Source organism: Saccoglossus kowalevskii, chromosome 17 (genome assembly GCF_978046115.1).
Source record: "Saccoglossus kowalevskii chromosome 17, keSacKowa6.1, whole genome shotgun sequence".
NCBI lineage: Eukaryota > Metazoa > Hemichordata > Enteropneusta > Harrimaniidae > Saccoglossus > Saccoglossus kowalevskii.
In genome coordinates, this window is record NC_140657.1 from 8,466,217 (window position 1) to 8,488,501 (window position 22,285).

Consider the following 22,285-nt stretch of genomic DNA (forward strand, 5'->3'; position numbering starts at 1 on the left):
GTAAAAACTAGCCTGAAACCAATCATCGAGAAGAATTTACATAAATCACATCATCTCTCACTGTCAGAGGACACGACCGTGATTTACGGTTCGTAATTCGCTTCAGATGTAGCGACCGATGATTAAATGCATTTCTTTACGTTTTATTTCGTATTCAGAACGCGTTGGACTTGCACGTGTTGGCATTCCACTGTTCTCCCACTAGGTCACTCGCTGCATGGGAACAGACTGTGAGCTATGCAGCCGCTACTCCACATATGAGACTTCGTATATTTACATACGCCCGTTGTAGTTCGCTCGGGGCATCTCTATTCAAACAAGAACTGCCATTCAAGCCTTGGCACATACATATATACCCGATTTTGATGAATTAAACTAACATAGTATTTAAATTTGTAATTATGTAAGATATATGTATTTACGTTTCTTAGCAACCACCTAATTACCCATACTAGTCAACTATTTAAAAAAAAAACATAACAGAGTAGTTCACCCATGTAATTGTCAGAGTACACTGAACGTGTCTGTATACCAAACTCCGGGCATTAGGAATGCATCAAAGTGACAATAAATTTGCCGAGCGGAATACCCACTGTGACACAGTATTCGTTCCATGAATATTTAACCTATTTAACCCCTGTCCCACTAAAGGGTATATGCAAATTTCTATTTAGCGTAACCGTGTACATGTGGTGCCCCAGTAAGTAAAACAAAATGGCGATGTTGACGTGGCAAGCTACCGGAAACAACGTAATGATATAGTGTTGCATATTTCATTTCGGTGGTGTGGCAACCGATGCGATTTCAGGCCTAAAGCTTTTTTTAGATAACCCAAAATACAAAAAATTTGCCTGACAGCCACGTCACAGATGTGGACTGCCTGCTAAATATACAAAATGTTTAAGAGATGTATTAAATTTATACATCAGGTACACCATATTTATTAAGTCTATATATTCATCAAATAGTGTATAGTAGATATTCACCCGTGTAATAATGTAATACTTTTACTATACTGCATTTATAGTATTATATACAACAGGATTTGACCGGACTCCACACAACAAATTTCACTGATTCTGTTCTAAACTTTTTGGATTTCGGCATTCCCATGATGTATCCTTGGAAGGAAAAGATGTATAATAATAAGGTTATTACGAGAATACCTCACAGTATGCACTCGGACAGTACGCCGCGCATCGACCTCCGCTGCGCGTCGGTCGATACTCCAGCTGTACTGTCTTCGTGCATACTTTGAGGTATTCTCGTAGTAACCTCATATTATTATGAATTCGTAACATAGAGAATAAGTGGCAGTACAACGAGAATGGTGTCAATTGAAAATTGCATACATTCTGATCTTTGGTCTGACCCTATCTGATCTGCTAACTTATCACAATGGCCGAACACATACACCCTGATTTACAACAAATTCCATCACTACAATCATCAATTTAACTCGATGTATGCAATTGTGCAGCAGTAGCGTGGTTGTGTGTTAAGGTTGCCTTTTAGTTTTTAAAAATTATTTTGTAGTTGTCATAAGTTTTCAAAATAAATGTGAGAATACACCCAAAATATCAATAGTAGACAAACTAGTACGCGGAAAAGTCACGCATGCATAAATCCCACATTGACATTGAAAAACAAAACAAAATATGCAAATAGGTTGGATATTTGAACACATAATGTTTTAAATTGTATTCAAATTGTTTAAATCGATTAGCAATAATGACATTGCTGAGGTTGGTTAGTGCACGACATGTAATTAAAGGTAGATCAAATGTAGTAGTTATGAAACCATGTAGTCTACACATTTTGTAAAATGAAAGAAATCCCGGCCTGCCAACCATTTTCTGACGCCATAAGTTTAATTGACATCGAAGGAATAATCACTATTAATGGTAATTGAACTGTAAAATACGAAGTCGAAGTCAGCTCAAGAACTCATTCGTTTGAGGGTTCAGTACGAGAGTTATTAGTATTACATAGAACAATATAACGGTTTCCAATGGTGGCTTTGCCCACCAGAACCCCCCTTCAACTCCAAATCCGCTACTGATAATTAAATGTATGTCTTAGTCCTTGCATCGTAGACAAAATGTGAACATACTATACTGTTTGACTTGGAGAGGGGTCATGTGATAGATGGGCAATACATGGCTGGGAAAATTGATGGCAGTCAAATTCTTGTCAGTGTTGAAGTTGAACTAACAAATCACAAACCCTTGCCGGAAAATGCAGTGTGTGATCTTGATTAAATTGTATATGTTTATAACATATTTTGTCTTGTTCTAGATCTCTCATATTCGGGATATATCAACTATTTCAATTCCAGTTCTCCCTTTTTCTAATTGTCAGATTTACATTGTCTGCTGGCCACCAGGAAAAATTGAATTCACGTACACGTGGATGTTCAGTTGATACGTGACGTCTTGTACAAATTGGTTTCTTTTCCCTAAAAAAATCTTAGATAAGGGTCAACATTTCGGGGTAATGAAATAATAATGAAAGTAGTATTACTGACCAGATTTAGGCAAACATTAACGTGAATGACAACTCCTCGCGTACCCAACACAGAGTTCTCCTTTTTTATTGTTTTATCGCCCTGGTGTTCTATCCAATTTTACCAATTCTATTCTGATTTCTTCCCTTCTACAGGCGCAACAGATATTTTAGAGGTTGCCGGATTTAGAAACGAAAAGCAATTACGAGGAGTACACAAGGCAGACGGCTTTTGTTTAGACAGGCCAGTTAGTGAAACGTCGAGATATAAACTGGGCACATCTGATACAGCCTTTCGACTAGAGGAAGAGGCGCAAATTAGCATACCAACGCTGGAGTTATTTTACGGTAAGTATGACATCAGAATGCACGTAATGACGAGACATGTGTTGATGGACACACTGTAAGCTAACGATACGTTTACACATACTCAAAACTATGTGATTATGTGTTTATAAAAATGAAGTGTTCAATCTAACCTTTGACCTAGTTATTATGTCATCTCTCGATAAATAAGGAAGACATTGAATGAAAGTTGTACTTGTTTTACATACTTGTGCATTTCTGCTCAATTTAAATCATTTTAACAAGCGATAAAAGTGTGATTGAACACATTGTCAAATTAATTCGGTAAAATAATCATAAACTTAGAAGATCAAATTTTACTAACAAAATTGGTTCTTCTGTGTGCCGTATGGGAACTATTAAAGGTTGTCGCCTGGCAACCGTTGACGGTCTGGGTGACGTATGAACTAGGTGTTGACCTGAATCGACCTCCATACGTCAGAAACAACTACCCCCAGTCCAACACACAGAGTTTTAAATAAAAGTTATATTATAATATCTGTGACTTGTATCACTAAACTCGTGCCATCATCACATTGAAATACACGCTGTCAGTTAACCAAATAAGGTAGTTCATTGACCATATATGGAAAGTTGTGCTTTCTCGTCAAAGTTAGTCATTCGATGAGAACGGTATATATGATAGACGCCGTGGATTCTCAATTTTTTAGTAATCACTACACAAATCTCGATGAACTGAGCAGACAATTCACCCCGGGTCCTCATCCTTGTGGAGTCGAGATGAACTTACTGATGACATCGTATATGAACCATGGCAGTCAACTATTCCCCAATGGATGCCACTATAGACGAGAAATCATAATAGACTGCATTTGAGAACGGAGATGTCTGATATTTCTACACGCCCCAGTCAAAATAAACAAGCCGGCATTTCACTTTGTATATATCGATTACCGGTTTGCTGCATATCTGAATGTCAGTCTCGGTGTCTGACGCGAGACCGATAATACCTTTCACACGATAATATTACATTTAATAACACACCCCCTTCCTCACAAATTGATTCAATCACCGAAGGGGAAATGTATGTTTCGATATAACTCATAATAACTGTTCATTGTCAACGTTTGTAACCTTATAAAAAACATAAGGGACGATAAGCAAAATAGAAATTGAAATTCTGGATCACAGACATATCAAATTTTTGAGAAGCCGTGCAAATCGTCTGCCTCAAATATATTTGAAGCAGGTACAAAGCCATTAATTATATTGACCTCAATGCAGAAGTAATTATCATTCTGTTGAAACGGTCAAGGTCAACTTGGGGGTAGTTTTGAGCATGCTAAAAGGTAGTTTATCTTGTTGAAACAGCAAAAATACTAGTCGGTTGGCGATATAATGTAGAATAACGCAAATGCGTATGTATATGTAAAGGTAATTAAAGATAATACAAAGCGTATGCGCACTAGCGAATGCTACTATATTTACTATTTTTTTGCGATAACATATACCATTATTAAAATATGTTAAAACATTATTAAACATGTTATTCACATAGTCTCACTAACATTTCCGTTACATCTATAGACGATTTTCCTGACGATTTTTCCATCATTGCCACGGTGAGATCGGAGAAGACATCGGAAACAAGTTTGGTTACGATCTACGGGAGTGATGGAATCGCGCAACTCGGCATCGAGCTTAGCAACAGAATGACAAAGTTTATCTACCAAGATTACTATCCCAGAATGCCTGGCGACGATATGACCACTTTTCCAGCTGATATTGCGGATGGCAAGTGAGTAAATCTAGGGCAGTGGCATATGCCGCTGTAGAAATTCAATGCAGTACGGATATCGCGATATGGTGGTATGATATCGTGGTATTGTGATGTGTTCTTGCTTCGATGCCATTTCTAATGCCTGCAATCTTATGTTTTGCTACACTAGGCGCACAAACTAAGGCACATGTTTTCAATGAGAAGACAAAAATGAATAAAATAAAAAAACGAATCCACTACTGAAATAGTAATGTAGTTTGACAATAAAAAACTTCATCCGCGATACCTACTTAAATCAATTGGCATATATCATTATCTTGTGTGCGTTTAAATAAATAGTATTGTTTATTTTTCAATCACTATACTAGTGACTTCAGGAATGCATTAGCTTGGTCAAATGTATAATTAAGTGTAAGAGATACAACTAGTTAACATTCGGGTTAGGCATTTAGAACACAGCAACGATATCTTAAATGTTGTTTCGCGCAAAGTAAAATGTATATCAAAAGCATCCAATATTTCAGTAGACCAATGCGTTGCTATTATTACTATGCATAATATGTTAGAATTCATAAATAGACATTATCAAAATTGCTAACTCTCATTTTGCAACAATCACCTCTCTATTGTAAAATAGGAATTGCTCCAATGATGCCCAGTTTGTTTTAAAAATATACACTTGTAGAATAGCTGTTTATGCATTCCAAATACCCGAGTGTTGTATAAAGAAGAGGTGGATTAAAAAGCGCAGACTCTGTCAACAAAGGGTTGCATTCTGTGGATACAGCGGTATTAGTTAGATATTCTACACTCTGCCCGGCATTACAAGTGGTGGCCTGTCTCGCTCACAGTCTCTACTTACAAGTATTGTGGTGACTACCTAGAAGAATACAAGACTGGCTCCTTCAGTTTGGGCTATTCTGTTGGCTGTTCTGCCTCATTTGACAACATTCAATAGAAATGTGTGTGTCACGTAAAGCCATAGGTGTCACCAATAAACAGAGGTAGCTGAACGCTGGAATCGTGTTACAACGCCTATCATCACTTATAAAAGCACTTCTTAAGGAGCCTTTTAAAAAATGTCAATTCCCCCTGACCGCTAGTACTTTTTTATGCGGCTCTAACCACTGCTTTATATCGCCACTTTGGCTTTATTTATGTGTCTATGCAATGCTTTCCATGATCCCCCCTCTATTGAAGTTATCGTCAACAAATTAAACAACGCCCACCATCATCGTCGCTGTGGACATTACACCACTCATAGACACGTGTGTATCCAATGTCCAACGCCTGACAACTGTCACCGTAGTTCCGGTAGATATGCAACGGTTTTCGTCTAACATTACTAGCCAATAATCAGTTTCGATTTCAATGTCATGTTGTAACACAAACTTACATTTATCAATTAAGCGGCCACCCTGATAGCAAAAACTAACTAACATAACATGGTTTGAGAGGACTTAGCTTCAGACCAATTTCACGAATTCTATCCCACTTGTAAAACATACCAGACATATGCAATCGCTTGAACAATTCTTCCCCAAGAACTACTAAGTGCTGAATTTGGTTGATCGCATTGGTGTCTACTGATATTTGGTATTGCTGTAATATGTTCCTATCGACAAATCTAATTTACTCAAATATTGTCCATAAACTTTATTAAGGTAGTATCTGGGCGTTTTGGAATAGCGGGGATGTATCAGAAGTTATCCGAACTAGGTGGTCGTAACTAGGTGCTGCTGTGGACAAAGATGGTTTCCTTTAGTGTACTTTGACCACAAGTGAATATCTCAAATACCTAACGATACAAGAAAAAAACGACAACGAACTTTTGAACTTGTAGAAAAAAAGCATAAACTCCACTTTTTTAAAACCAACAAGCAGTCAAAATTGCCAGTGGTTTGTTCAAAAAAAGGATCTTCCAGTTGAGTCAGGTGTAACAAAAGAAACCAAAATCCAACTATCAATATTTGAAGTTCAAAATCCACAGCAAGACATGTAATCTCCAGTTTGTTTTCCTAGACACTCACACCTTTAGATTGCGCCTTTGGAGACGTATCAACTTCGTTGACTTTCAACATACGTGAATCAAACCTACAAGCACCCTGCATGCATGTGTGGAAGCTTATAGAGTGGTGAAGTCAGAATGGTGCCTGGTCTGTGTCGTAGCCTTGAGGATTAGTTGAAACATGAGAGGAAACAGCTTCTTCGCTCCATTTCATTGCAGACAAACGTTAAAAGAGAGTGCTGGCATTGTGTTCATTGTGGAAGGGAATGTTCAAGCACGGCGGCATTCTATTTGGCATCTCTGCCATTTTATTTGGTTATCCTATGAATTCTACAATGTAACGTTATCCTGCTATTTATAGTGTATTCTCCTATGTACAATATATTGCATTAGTGTGTCCGCACTTTGGGTACTTATAACGTCTCGCCCAATAAATTGTATATCTCCTCAAAAGCGTTCCCAGTCGACCTTTGAATGGTATGAACTCTGAACATCAGTACGAGAAGCATAGGCTTACTGCGTCTGACTTCTTCGTAGACACTGTGTGGCATCAGAAAGAGGTGCCTGGCAATTAGCTACACGTTCTGTCATCACTAGTCCGTAATCATCGCCTCTATTACCTTGTTCAACAAGCCACAATGGCGATTTGTCGCTCCAGTGTATACTGCTACCATTGAAGCATGTCGACCAGGGGTGCTTATCTCAGAGTGCCTATTACAGTACGAAAAATGAGAACCGTTTATTTGACTCGTAAAATAGAACTCATCTGGTGGTTTCGCTAACCCTGAAAACCGCATGCATGTCAGAGGCATTTGGCGTGACAAGCTATTGTGAATGTCTGGCCATTAAAGTAAATATATGACCAATCAGATGTCGTGTATCCCAATGTAGACTGTATTAAATTTCAGTCGCTGCTGTTTCTTTCCTCTTGTGGTTATCGCTTGCGTTGGCTGGGTGTTATTTTAACAAATGTCCTAAAACGTTTCGTGTTCGATGCCATGGTGAGAAAGCCATTTTATAACTGTAGGCGGGTATACAATGAAATGCGAAATGAATGGAATTCTTCATAACTTTAAACACAAACAAGCGTGATGTACCAATATATGTTGCAGTTAATCCTGGCCTTATTAACGCAAATGTTTGGAATAGTTTAATCAATGGCCAGCAAAGTATTGAATTCTTAATGCACCCTCGTCCAGGATATGTCTTTTTAACAACCGACTACTTCACTCAAGAAACCCGCCCCATCCACACACAAATTTGAGCTGCTATTCGCATTTGTTAACATTATAGAACACAGTTGTTTTGGATTTGGGTTTTTGCGGACATTGTCAGTTCAAATAGTGCATTTGAACTTTCTAATTACTTTGCTTGAATGCTCACAATTGGTAAACAGAGAATATCCGAACCAGCGTGTGATTACGAACAAGTATGGTATAAATGTCTCGCTTTATTAAACATAATTTAAACTATTCAAACAACAAACGTTGCGTTTGATGAGTGTATTTTGGAATTAAAAATATATATTTAATTTAATTTTTATTTCATAACTACAGCGTTTTTACAATGCGCAACGTTGCACTATATATTTGTAAAGACAACATACGCGTCCTCTGATGCACCGAGAATCTACGACTGACTTTGTTGTACATACCGTGATCATTCGCTGCTAGAATGAATTGGTATGTCAACACAACCAGTCGGTAAATGGCAAATAAAAAAAAACACCATTTTGATCACGTGTACGTCGACATACTCCCACTAGCTGATGATTATTTCGGGTGAGGCGTACAATATTACTTTCTTACATCTCGATTGTGATAAAATAACATTTACTTGTAAAATGTATATGAAGTGCAATTAAAATATGAGCAGGTGGTATAACTTGATAAACTTTAATCAGATAATCAAAATAATAATAATTACGTTTCAGGGAAAGCCTATTATAAATATATCGATACGTCATCCTACTAAGCTAAGTATGGATTCGTATCTTGTATTAATCGGTGCGATCTTAGAATTATACATACGTTTTGTATTCGATAGATTCCGCGTATAAACGATAAGAAATACTAAATTGGAGGCATAGTGGGATTTCCAGATACATACAAATTACGGTAACCTTGGAAACGGATTCATAATGTGTGAATTTTGACGGTTGACCTACATTGGCGTCATAGACAGTAACATTCTGAATCTCCAGACGGGGAGAAAGCATGCCAGGAACGCTGGGAACCAGAAGGACGCAGTCCACGTCAATACATCATCAATTTCACATTCCCGTGAGTTTGTGTCAAAGTTCCCTACACTGAAGGACAAACGCGGGATGAATATAGGGCAGATTAGAACATTCCTGATGTAACTGATTGATTTTCCTGATCGTACATAACTGGCGACCCAATAATGGTTCTTTTTTTCCTTAGAATAGATACACGGTTTGTGGTGTTGTGGCTGAATACAATGCATGTATGCAGCGAAGTAATTATATACAGCTAGGAGGGTCGGTGATGTTTCGACATATTTTGGTTTTATTTCCATCAATACTAAATCAAGAGACCACCTTTGAAGTATGCCCATGGTGTGAATACTGTCACTGAGATATATTATGTTTAACGTGAACGTTACAACGAGATTTAGATTGCACAAAAATGACGTAATGCGACCACCCAAATACTAGGCAGGGGGTACTGAAACAACCATTCCTGAATTATTTAGAGTAATTACTTTTTATACTAAGCATGCGAAATGTTCAACCTTTGGTTTGAACATTTTGCAGATCAAATGATTTGTATGCTCTAACCAAGACAAAAAAGGTTTCCATGTTGCAAACGATTTAAGTTCACATGCAGAAATTGATGGGGCCACTGGCCAGAACGTAGATAAACCACGCCCACGATGAAATATTCTAGATATAACCCTCGTACCGTATTCGTTCCTATTTATGTAGAACACCGTGCCTCTGTTTGCCCTTGAATCAACCACATTATAAATCAGAGAGACTTGACCGAATCATAGAATCATTATTAATGGGTTACTGCGTTTCTCGCATTTCAGTATAGGCTATAGGGTTCGACTGTAATGCGAAGTTGGCTTTATTGCTAACAGCACTGCGTGATACTCGCACAACAAACTGTGTTTTGTTCCATTTTATAGGAGGACATAGACGAAGAATGTGGGCAATTAAAGCAGCAAGCGTCTATTGGTATTTACGAATATAATGGCATCGACATTGAGAGTCCCAATAATATGGCCAAGTGACACATTACTTAAAAATAACTATGTACTTTTCCTCAAGTAGCAGCGTTCTCAGGCTTCATTTACACCAAGACATAGTTCACGCTAAACAACCATGGAAGTATGTACTGAAATATGTGCCGTGTAGTTACGCCTCGAAGGTCAATGTTACTACCACGTTGCTATCAACAATCTTGCTTACCCGCCGATGGTGGGGCTGTGGTTCCCTTTTTCACTTATCAAATTCACACACAATGAAATGTATTGTGCAGTTGATGTTGGACATGGCCATGGTTACACGTCATCAAAATACGTCACTCATATGTGTCAAATACACCATGGGTGATGTAAAAAAATGGTCCCATATATCGTATCAAAGATACCACGGGTTACGTGTAACGATGGTCCCATATATCGTATCCAAGATACCATGTAACGATGGTCCCATATATCGTATCAAAGATACCATGGGTTACGTGTAACGATGGTCCCATATATCTTATCAACGATAATGTGGGTTACGTGTAACGATGGTCCCATATATCGTATAAAAGATACCATGGGTAACGTGTAACGATCGTCCCATATATCATATCAAAGATACAATTGGTTACGTGTAACGATGGTCCCATATATCGTATCAAAGTTAATGTGGGTTACGTGTAACGATGGTCCCATATATCGTATGAAAGATACCATGGGTTACGTGTAACGATGGTCCCATATATCGTATAAAAGATACCATGGGTGACGTGTAACGATGGTCCCATATATCGTATCAAAGATACCATGGGTTACGTGTAACGATGGTCCCATATATCGTATCAAAGATAATGTGGGTTACGTGTAACGATGGTCCCATATATTGTATCAAAGATAATGTGGGTTACGTGTAACGATGGTCCCATATATCGTATCGAAGATAATGTGGGTTACGTGTAACGACGGTCCCATATATTGTATCAAAGATAATGTGGGTTACGTGTAACGATAGTCACATATATCGTGTCAAAGATAATGTGGGTTACGTGTAACGATGGTCCCATATATTGTATCAAAGATAATGTGGGTTACGTGTTACGATGGTCACATATATTGTATCAAAGATAATGTGGGTTACGTGTAACGATGGTCCCATATATTGTATCAAAGATAATGTGGGTTACGTGTAACGATGGTCCCATATATTGTATCAAAGATAATGTGGGTTACGTGTAACGATGGTCACATATATCGTGTCAAAGATAATGTGGGTTATGTGTAACGACGGTCCCATATATTGTATCAAAGATAATGTGGGTTACGTGTAACGATGGTCCCATATATTGTATCAAAGATAATGTGGGTTACGTGTAACGATGGTCCCATATATTGTATCAAAGATAATGTGGGTTACGTGTAACGATGGTCCCATATATTGTATCAAAGATAATGCGAGTTACGTGTAACGATGGTCCCATATATCGTATCAAAGACAGCATGGGTTACGTGTAACGATGGTCTTATTTACATTACACACTTTGCGTGATATAGTGGTTCTGTGTCACTCATCAACAAAATCCTAGGCGATTTATATAGATGGTTCTGTATAAACTGTCTAACGATTGTCTCATTTAACGCATCAACTTGGTCATTAACATGTGATTTACTCATTTCTCTCCTTCTTTACGATCTACCCAAATAAACATGTTATTATCACGGCCACACATATTAACGGCGTTTAAACCATAAATAATCAGACGCTTTGGACATTGATCGTGTGATTAATTATATGTGCTTTCTATAAAATGGATTGTATTGCTTCCTTTTGTCGTAGATTATATACGTTGACTTCTGACGTGCTTTCGACTTTTATGTGAATGGACGGACGCTGGAAGCTCATTAATGTGATCATTACAGAACAAACAGCACACTTGGCTGAAATGTACAGGCTCCACTTTTTGAAAACTACATAATAAATTTTAGTTTCAAGAGTGGTCACATCTCTTGGACATTTGACCACTCAGCACTCGGTCAGATAATTCTGAGTACCATCTGTTATAACCTATATTTTCCCTATCCCGGGTATTTTAGCAGACAATTTACCACTATTTGCTCTCCTTTTAAAATGTATATAGTCGACACAACACGATTCAATTCTCGTAAAATGTCACCCTTCTAACTTCTTGCAAACAAATTCTAACGGTCTGAATAATATTTGAAAATACTCTGCCCTAGTTTAAAGCGCCGCCATCGTCGGGTCGTGTCTTCTTCGATGTTGGTTCGTGTCACGTGTACAACACGTGTAAACTATTGTTTACACAAATTATAAACCCAAACTGCGTGACGATTTTCGTGCTTTAAAAAAAAACGAAATTATAAAACTTGGCATAATTGCCGGTGAGGACGCTCTCCTAGAATAGTGTTGCTATGGCAACAAATATGTAAAAATCTATTAGACGCTGGCATAACAGTATATGTTGATGTAAAAGATTTTATTCATATAGTTTTACGTTTTATAGTACACACACGCACGTACGTACTGGTGATGATATTTGATGTCAAATTTCAGCACTCACGGTATGTCTTACGTGGCTATCTAGACAAACGATGTAATACGATTACTTCCAAAATTGAGCGGCCTGTTAGTAAACGATCGCCGCACGTCTCGTGGCTCAACTGCGGTGACAGACAGAACACCCGCATTGCTAGACCGCATCATGGATTTCATCTCTGGTAAAATCGGTTTCTTCAGTATGTCAAGTCTTGAGTTGATTAATGTTGGCAGCGTTCGCAGAGGTCAGTTATGGAATGCCATCTAAAATGAAATTATTTTCTGAATGTTGGAACCAGTTAAAAGCCGTGAACATGCGGGCTGAATTGCGGAGTGACGTTAACAATTCGGCCAATTAATCAAACGAATGAAAAATTACCTTTTAGATGATTTACAAACGTTGGGGGCGCTCGTTGCCTGTATTGGATCTAAGATAGAAGGGTTGGCCGTTAGGTAAGTGGGCGTGGAAAATGTGTTTTGATTAATAATAATAATAATAATAATAATAATAATAATAATAATAATAATAATAATAATAATGTCAGATAATTTTATTTGAAATTAGTCAGTTGTTTGTAAATTAAATAAAACCCATTGACATTTTAAAAAGCTGTGAAATGAACATTTACGAGAAAAAGGAAACGCCCAAACTCCTTCAAAAGAAAATGGTCACGTGATTAACGAATGTATCGAACATTTTAGCTTTTTCAGCCAAAATAGAAAATTAAAGATCTGATCATTAATTAAGCAATTGAAAAGAAGACAACTCAGATTTTATCAATGAAATATGAGCAGACATAATTACTGTATGGTTAGAATATATTCACATTCATTAATTTCAAAACTTTAAGAAAACTACACTTTGATCTAGTCAGTTGTCGAGACTCTCCTGAACAGTGTAACGCGACCACCCCTGCATTTGCAACATAGTATATCGATTTGATTGTTCAGCATTACCTCAAGATTGAGTGTGTGTTGACCGGTGTACCACGCCAGCTCGCACATCAGCCCATGGAAATGCACGCTACAGTGATGCACGTCCAAGCAACAAGGGACGTCCCGTAGCTCCCCTTCCCGAGAATAGCTGACCAGGCTGGCGTTGACTTTGAGCGGCTGTTTTGCAACTAATATGGTTGTGATAAATCAATATACACCGGAGAGATTACGTTAAACCGTGGAGCAGTGAATCCTAATTCCATGTCGTAAGTAAATATAAATATGGCATGTTGTATTTAAGTTTGCCCTGAATAACCTTGAAGATCAACTTGCCAATGAATAAAGAAAGCTACTTATTCAAAAGAAAATGTTATGCACATGATATAACGACTTTTTTTCCCCCCTGGTTTTGCTGATAGATCAGTCAAATATACTTCCAAAACAACAATATCATTTCCTTTATACGTTGCCTTGCTTATTTACTAGTAAGTTGGTCTACACGGTTATGTGGACATACTTAAATGCATTGTCCCATATTTACAAACACACGAAGCTTGGGGTTCGGATTCGTGTTCCCCATAGTATGACAGTGTACTAGTAATTTTCAGTGTTTTAGCTTATCGTGTATAAAACACATTATTTGAAAAACGGACACTCCAAATAAAAACCGTGTGTAGTTGCCTAATTTGCATAATAATTTGAAAGAATTTTAACTGTTACACTGATATAGATAGATAGATAGATAGATAGAATTTTTTATTTGGAACGTACCAATGAAAACTTGAGTAAAGTCCAAAAATAACAATAACAAAACAAAACATTCAGAACAACAAAAACTTTCAGTATTAAAACATATCAAGAATATAGAAAATAAATTTTGCAAAAATGCTAAGAATGAAAAAATCATTACTTGAAACAATAATAGGAAATAATTCATCCATGCTAAAATCTTCCAGCTTTGGGGCATAGATGTATAAAGCTGCAAGGAATCTAGATCTTTGTTCTTTGATTTGACAATTATTACAATATAAAATGTAATGTTTCTCATCCCCTACTTTATTGCATTCATGGAGATTACATAGCCTGTTTTCATTCAAAATGCCTTTATGTCTACCGGATTCAATGGGAAGAAAATGTGCAGAAGTTCTAAATTTAGTATAAGCTATTCTATGATTTTTATTTTTAATTTTTTCCAAATAATGTTCAAATTCAAAATTTTCTTTAGCACACCTGTAAAAGTCAAGCTTACAATTGTTCAACAAATTGTTTTTCCACTTCATACGGTACAAACATTTGAGCTTCTCTTTATAAATATCACAAAAATTGTTCTGATGTGGGTCTGAATTAGTTAGATCTGTTATGACTAGTAATTTTTGTATAAAGTATATATATCATACCGTGTGCATGGGGTGACACGACTGAGATGGCGTGCATAATTAGATATGCAAAACATATGCAAATGAATAATTACGAACATTCGGTAGTATCGTAATTTATAGGTTTCACCACACAATTAGAATTATCAACACGAACGTATTTCCTCTTATTATGGAAACACTTTTTTCCATGAGGTTTATATTTAATATGATACAAAAATAGCAAGCCTTTGTTATGGGACTAGTTTTGAATTGGTTGACTGATTCATTTGAAGTGAGTAAACAGTTGGGTATTTTTTCTAATACGGACGGAACCAGTGTAATTGAAACGGCCTTGTTTTGGGGGACCTTCAATACTATAATGATAATATGTACAATTTTATTTTTAAAAACTAGACAAAACATTGTTTTTAATATTACTTTTTGTTAATGTTAATGTTGGGGACTATATGTTAAATAGGCATATTTTGAAATTGGCGTCTATGCGAATTTTAATAGTAGTGTGATACCTATATGTCCAATTTGTTTTCAATTGTGACGTGACCGTAAAATTGACATTAGGATTGGCTTACCTTATTTGAGGTTTTTGGTGTCATATGTTATTACGTTATTGTCACGTGTTAGTGTCAGAATACGTCATCAAACATGAATCCAACATTGAAAAGGCAGGTAACCTTGTTGCCGACAAAATGCGAAGAGAATTTAAGTACTAGACTATTAGTTACGTGTGAGTTACAGAAAATAATAATTTATCAAAACTTCTCAACACACAACTTCGATATGTGTTGGAATGTTAGCGGTATCGGTGTCTGACGCGACCTCAATGACCGATCTGTCTCAGCATTACTTCACTCTCTCTCTCTCGTTGTGTTGAATACATGGATAAGGAAGGGTACATACGTTCCAATGTGTAGTTGTCCGTATGTTACAGTTGAATAAAACATTGGCTAATATAGATTCCTAGAATTGTTTAACAACACAGTCAGATAAAATAAATACTTGAATAAAATATGAATGATGTTGGGGAATAAATAGAAAAATATTCCTGCTCAGTGTGCTACCAAGATAGTTTAAGTTTAACTTTTAAAAAAATTGAAATTGTCGTAATCACTTCCCCCAAAATATATTAAAGTATTGTAACACACACCCTAATGTTCACTCTTGATTAATACCCATTAAATATTTCCAAGCCATTTTTTTAAAAAGAAAGTACGAGTAATGAATATTTCGCAGTTTTGAACACAAGTCGACATAGTGCCCATCCATTGGCAGTCGCATAACAAAATCCAATGTGAATTGATTAGTTGCGCTCCATGTGTCAGATATTGTAACATATCGCGTAGAAAATATTTCTTGCATCGAACTTTCTATTATCGGGATAAAACTCCTGCCGCGTTATCGTAATCTGCCTTTATGCCCTCTGTGTTCGAATGAACTAATTATATGTAGATGAGTTGTCTTAAATGAATAGACCTGAATTCTAAGTTGGATGCTTTTTCTGAAGGATCAAACTGCTATGCAAATATATGCGTATGATATACTCATTTGCATATATAACAGGAAATGCCTGATTATTGGTTCTCGGTTTATTTTTTCTGGTCAATTATCAATTATTATTCAAGCAGTTCTAAACAAAATTGCATTTTGTTATCTTTTGTTTCTATAGTTGGCATAGGATAGCTTTCAGTGTTCGTGGTGACATGATAACGATGCTGTCAGATTGCAAGAATAACTACACACAAACACTCGGACGTGACCCATTTTCAAAGATAGACACAGACGGCATTGTGGTCATCGGGAGGAACCTACGAAAACCAACCATTTTTAACGTGAGTGACATGATGGAATATATATATATATATATTTATTTATCTGTATTTTTGTTTTTCGTACGCTGGTAGCTGATTGATTGATTGATTGATTGATTGATTTACAGGGAGATATACAACAGCTGATAGTTACACGTAGTCCATACGATGCTTATGACTATTGTACACTGTATACACCAGACTGCAACACACCATTGCCCGAATATCCACAGAATGAAGAGGCCGGATCAACACCGGACGGAGGATTCATAACAGATTTCGTAAGTTTGTACACATTTCTTGGTAAGAAATAGTACCCCTGACATCATAAATATATTCAAGAACTTTAAATTCGGGTTTATATTGAGAAATAATTTTACTAATGTTTTATTTCTGTCGTTTGTCTATTTCAGCCACCTTATGTGCCTGGTACTGGCGGACAAGTAAGAGTTTTTATAATATTAAACATATAAAAAAAGAAAAAACGTTAGAGTGATGAAATATCGAACAAGTTTATGACGTTTTTTATTTTTTTGTAATTAAATATTTATTTTGTCAGGGACAAAAAGGACAGAAAGGTGAACCCGCGGTTCTCGAACCGGTAAGTGACGTTGAGATACTTCCTGCTTTGCATTTTTATCTTGCATGTATCGGTTTATTTTTGTCACGGGATAACTACTCATACCCAAATATCCACGTGAGTTCTAGCCTAAAACGTGTTCTGACGACACATTATTCCGACGCGACCATTCACCTACGAACTCTATCATATTAGCCCTCCACCACACCCTACTACAATATCGGTGTAAGAAAGTGTAGTGATGTTTGCTTTATCAAAGTCGAAACAAAAAAACGTGAGCATTTGCCACATGTCAGGAATTAGTGTTACACCAAAAAAAAATATTAAACAAACGAAACAAAGCACCGAACCAGGGGTTACAGAGTCCCGAATAATTGACATCACATAGTGTCTCATCACCACACCATTATTGGAACCAGACCACGTACGAGTTCTACACACATATTAAAAAGTGACGTATACAACTTCCCAGGTCACACCCCGGCATGCGGCCGGCCTAGCGCCGATACGTGGTACCTATCTAAGACTATCAGAGTCACGTTGCCCTTCATTATCAACTGTCGACCTAGCAGAAAATAATCAGAACATGAAAATCATTTTCTTCTGTTGCGCATTTAATTGCACATACGGGAATTATTAAGCACTGTTCAGCACGTCCTCTGACGAATATTCAGAAACACGTAACAAGGTCAGAGGTTAATCCTAAAAATTTATGATACAGTTCCAGTATCAGGTACCACAGCAGTTCCAGTAAAGTGTGGCCACCCATCGCTCACAGTTAATCACCCCCAAGTACACTGCATTCCTGCATTTGATTGTCTTTTCATCGCCACGATTGAATATATTTTAGTTACGTGCGTCGATGTTAAAGCGGGGGGGGGTCACTTGCGCATGCGCGAGAATTGAGTCCCAAGCCACGATAACAACACATGCTAAACACGCAAAAACTCATTGGAACAATTCCTCGATTTAAATCACGTTACTGAATTGAATACCATAATTTTTGCCACCAATATTTGTATACATTGTGTATGTGTTGTATTGTTTTCATTTATTGGAGCAGTCTGACGTAATTACCCAATGGCTACAGACTGTGGTCAATATTTTAGAAAAACAATACAAAAATCTATATTTGATCACAGTTGATAACAGTTAAATTTGGCGAACAGGCGGTTAATATAAAACGACAAACTAAAATGTAGAATAAAAATACGATATCAATATCACAGGGTTGATGAACTTGAATATGCATGAGCTATAAACCGACTGGGTTATTTTACTTCAGCAGGATATTTGTAGATATAAGTTATTACAATTCATATTCATATGTTGACACAGTATAATGATACGATCAACGTCAGAACAGTGTGATTGTTTCACGTATGTAGTTCGTTGCATTGTTTGTTGTGTCTGCTTCGACTATGGTTGATGCCTTGCACACTTGTTCGCAAGAAGCGCGTGAAATTAGACAGCGCTGCTACTGGAATGGGACATGGCGGTAAATAACAGCACTCGAATCCATTATTGATAACATGTGTACGCCACGCGTTCCTAGATTACACGTAATTGATGTGATATTCCGCTGTAACAGACAGGGACAACCTGCAAGGCAAACACAAATAATGTCAATGTCACCTTGTATCCTTGCGTTGATGTCTTACAATTTTATAAATTAAAGCAAAGTATGTCCTTCTTCCCATAGGGTGTGTTCATACCAGGACCGCCGGGCCCACAAGGACCACAGGTAAATATGATATAATAATATAATATCTTTCTACGGACAGGAACATATTTTGTGATTTTTTTTATTTCGAACCTTAAAAAATATTGGGTGTTATAAATCAAGCCCTCTAGTGGCGAACCGCTTATGTGACGTCAGAATGACGTGTATGGATGAAAGCAATATCGTTCAGATTGACAACTGTATTGTGTTGCGAAGTGATTCGTCTTGCAGATTATAGTAAATTGTTCAAAAAAACTTGACCTTCGTTGTTGGACGACTATGACTTGAACGGCCTTTGTATCACCCGTTTATTTTTAGAAGCGTCTTGTCGGTTTTGAGGGCGCGATTTATAGTGAAGGTTTATTAACAAATACAAAAGTGTGCTACAAAAAATGTATAACGTAATGTTCTAGACTGGTGTCTGTATCATATATGAAATGTAAGGTATTAAGTTCCCGAGGAGTGAACCTGCGAGTGTTGTTAACATGTTCTGAACGTTGTCTCTATACAGGGTCCCGAAGGTCCGATGGGATACGATGGCCCGCCTGGTCCACAGGGAGAAAAAGGTGCAAAAGTAAGAAAACATTTCTTTTTATTTGGATCATTATGATGTATGGTGTATGCTAGAGTTTATTGACCTTCATAGTTGGTACAGTATGGAGTAACTTTGACGAGGTACACGAACAAATCAACGGACCTGTGTCACGCCCTAATGGATGAGATTGAAGACCGTGCAGATAGCACAAAAGTAGGACCATCACAGAGCAGTCTTGATAGCAGATAATTCACACTAAATGTTGGTGTTATAATATTATCCCCAGAACACATCGCACGCCATTCAGTAAGCGATATGTGAATACTATACCATACTACATGTGGTATATACATTAGTATCGAAGGCATTCGGACAAGTATATGAGGCAGTATAGTTTTAAGAGCTATCTGATATTTTTTAGCGTAATTATTTTTCACCATTATAAATTTCAGCTTTCAGCACAGTTATATGTGATGTAAGACGAAACCAATGTACAACTGTATTCCGATTCCCTTTTCCGGCGTAGACAGAATAGCAATTCATATGTTTGACGCCTATTAAATCATAGACCTTAGAAAGAGAAGGTCTGTAAGTATATGTATCCGATTTATGAATTCCGCTCTACCCCGTGTATTGTATTGAGTTTTCTTTATAATTGCTTCTATTCTCAGGGTGACGAAGGTCGTGATGGCTTCAATGGGGAGAGGGGTTTCCCAGGCGCACCTGGACCTGTTATACTTATACCCGTGAGTACTTACTTTGCTCAAGCCTAATTACTTTTCGTTTCTGACAAATTACTTGCGTCGTAATTTGATCTTAACTCCCCTTCCTCTACGTCTATGTATTTATTTAGAGTGCCATCTCAGATGGGAGCGATCACAAAGGACCCAATAGCGGAGCAATGGCTGCTTTCACTAATTTATTGCAGACGCAAAGGGTGAGTATGCTGTATGTTGATTGGTCTGTCGTCCCAATGACCCGGATGTAGATTTCAATAAAATGCATCGCTTGTGAAGGAGGTAATAACTTGCACGCAAAGTTCATTTGAAACGAATAGCCATGAGGAAAATATACATACAAGCAAAATCATTGCACTTAATTGTTGACATGACTGACTGGAATTTTGTGTTAACACATGTTTTACAAGTTTTTTGTCGTTATACATGCTGTGCCATGCACAACTATTCAATAAGACCAGAATTTGAAAGCACATTCAAAGTACCTACTCTTTGTAACTATAGAAATTTTCCAATATATAGATCAATATATATATATGAATGGACATTTTAATACTAGTAGCTTCTTCATAACTGTTTACTAAAATTATTTATTAACTTATTATTTTCTTTCCTATGTTTGTTTCAGAACGCTCTAATTGGCCCATCTGGTCCGATTGGTTTAACTGGTAAAATTGGACCCCCGGTAAGTAAACACTAGTATATTACCAATACCCAAATTGTGTTTATCATGTGACCGCAGATACTTAACATTACCATGCCTCAAACAAGGAAGATCTTGTAATTTTATGAGTATCCAGAATTGTGGAATAAGACCAAAAATATAATGGTATGAAACGTCTAAAACAAATTAGAAGAAAATTTACTTTGCAATGTGTCGTCTACGTTTTTGTGCGCAGCTCAGTAAAAGAGCGGCAGTCGTTGTTCCACGTTCTGTTCGATATGGAACTCATAGCGACGTGTACAACGCGTGTAAAATACATTGTTCATTTACATGAAATTCGAACACGCGCTGCGCTACGACCACCGCGCTTTAAATTTCATGACGATTGCGGTACGCCGGGATTTGACTATTTGTTTGTAATAAATTTAACTAACCATGCATGGAATTGTTATATGACTGTTTGATCATTCGTGACCGGTGGTAACTTCTGATTTTCAGGGTTATCCAGGAACTCTTGGCCCCAAGGGAGATGAAGGTGACATGGGCCCATCCGGCCCACCGGGAACTCCAGGACCACAGGGGTTACCGGGCAAACAGGGAAGAAGGGTAAGTACTAGCAGCTCTGCTGGCATAAAGGTATGAATTATGTCAATGGGGAAACAAAAATACCATTAATTCGTCCCAACAAATTAAATTATGTTCCCGCAATCTTAATCTCATTTAATCCCACTAAGTTGTTTTTACCTTGCCCGTACCATCAAAGATGGAAGGGAAAGGTATATTAAGGGAAAAATTTTGTCCGGCGTTGTCGTTGTCGTCGTCGTCGTCGGCGTCGTCGTCGTTAATAATTGTTATTGTTTGCATAATAACTTTACTAATTCTATTCCAAACTTTATCAAACTTGGTCACCTTATTCATCAGTATAAAGTCTTCCCTGAGTTTGAACAACAGATGTCCTGTATGAAAATATCATGCAAAAATTGAGAAAATCTGATAAAATATTTTGACTGTTTCTACTTGACTGATCACTGGTGATACACATCAAAGGTCACTGATCTCAGTGGAAATATGCATTGTTGTATGTGTTCAATGAAGCAAATGTTTTATCTTGTAATAATATTCTTGGTAATGTATCTCAGAATCCCATACTGGGTTTCAAAACCAACTCCTGGAATGATTGCACAGTCTGATACACATTTGCAAACCTACGAATAAAATCTTTACAGAAAACAAGATGTCAGAAAATCAATATAAGCACTCCTATGAACTGGGTGCCTAACTTTGATCAAGATCTGAAGCTAATAGAAAATCTGTTTAGTTCAAAGTTATCAAATCAAAAACAATACATAAAAAATACATTAAAAGCAAAACATTTCATCCACATTTTAAAAAGAAAATTATTCTAAAATATATGTATTCTGTATTTGACAAACAGTTCATTCGACAAATGAAAACTCACAGGAATATGTTTCAGCTATTAGAACAGAATGATAGAGTTTTTATAATACTAGTTTAAAAACGCACTTCAAAGATTGCAGTGTTTGAAGATGTAGATTCTCA

The 22,285-nt window shown here is 37.1% G+C and overlaps 1 protein-coding gene across 2 annotated transcripts in view; it reads left to right on the forward strand.

Moving 5' to 3' along the window:
• The window catches only part of LOC100371816 (uncharacterized), a 79,436-nt gene that overhangs the window by 22,990 nt on the left and 34,161 nt on the right, over positions 1 to 22,285 (forward strand). For both annotated transcript variants that reach the window (XM_085491801.1, XM_085491802.1), the window contains exons 2-13: positions 2,662 to 2,853; positions 4,399 to 4,609; positions 16,345 to 16,507; positions 16,615 to 16,767; positions 16,900 to 16,929; positions 17,046 to 17,087; positions 18,769 to 18,810; positions 19,301 to 19,363; positions 19,996 to 20,070; positions 20,178 to 20,261; positions 20,690 to 20,746; positions 21,224 to 21,331. In XM_085491801.1, coding sequence (XP_085347927.1) covers positions 2,662 to 2,853; positions 4,399 to 4,609; positions 16,345 to 16,507; positions 16,615 to 16,767; positions 16,900 to 16,929; positions 17,046 to 17,087; positions 18,769 to 18,810; positions 19,301 to 19,363; positions 19,996 to 20,070; positions 20,178 to 20,261; positions 20,690 to 20,746; positions 21,224 to 21,331 — 1,220 coding nt within the window. The remainder of the gene's footprint in view (positions 1 to 2,661; positions 2,854 to 4,398; positions 4,610 to 16,344; positions 16,508 to 16,614; positions 16,768 to 16,899; positions 16,930 to 17,045; positions 17,088 to 18,768; positions 18,811 to 19,300; positions 19,364 to 19,995; positions 20,071 to 20,177; positions 20,262 to 20,689; positions 20,747 to 21,223; positions 21,332 to 22,285) is intronic.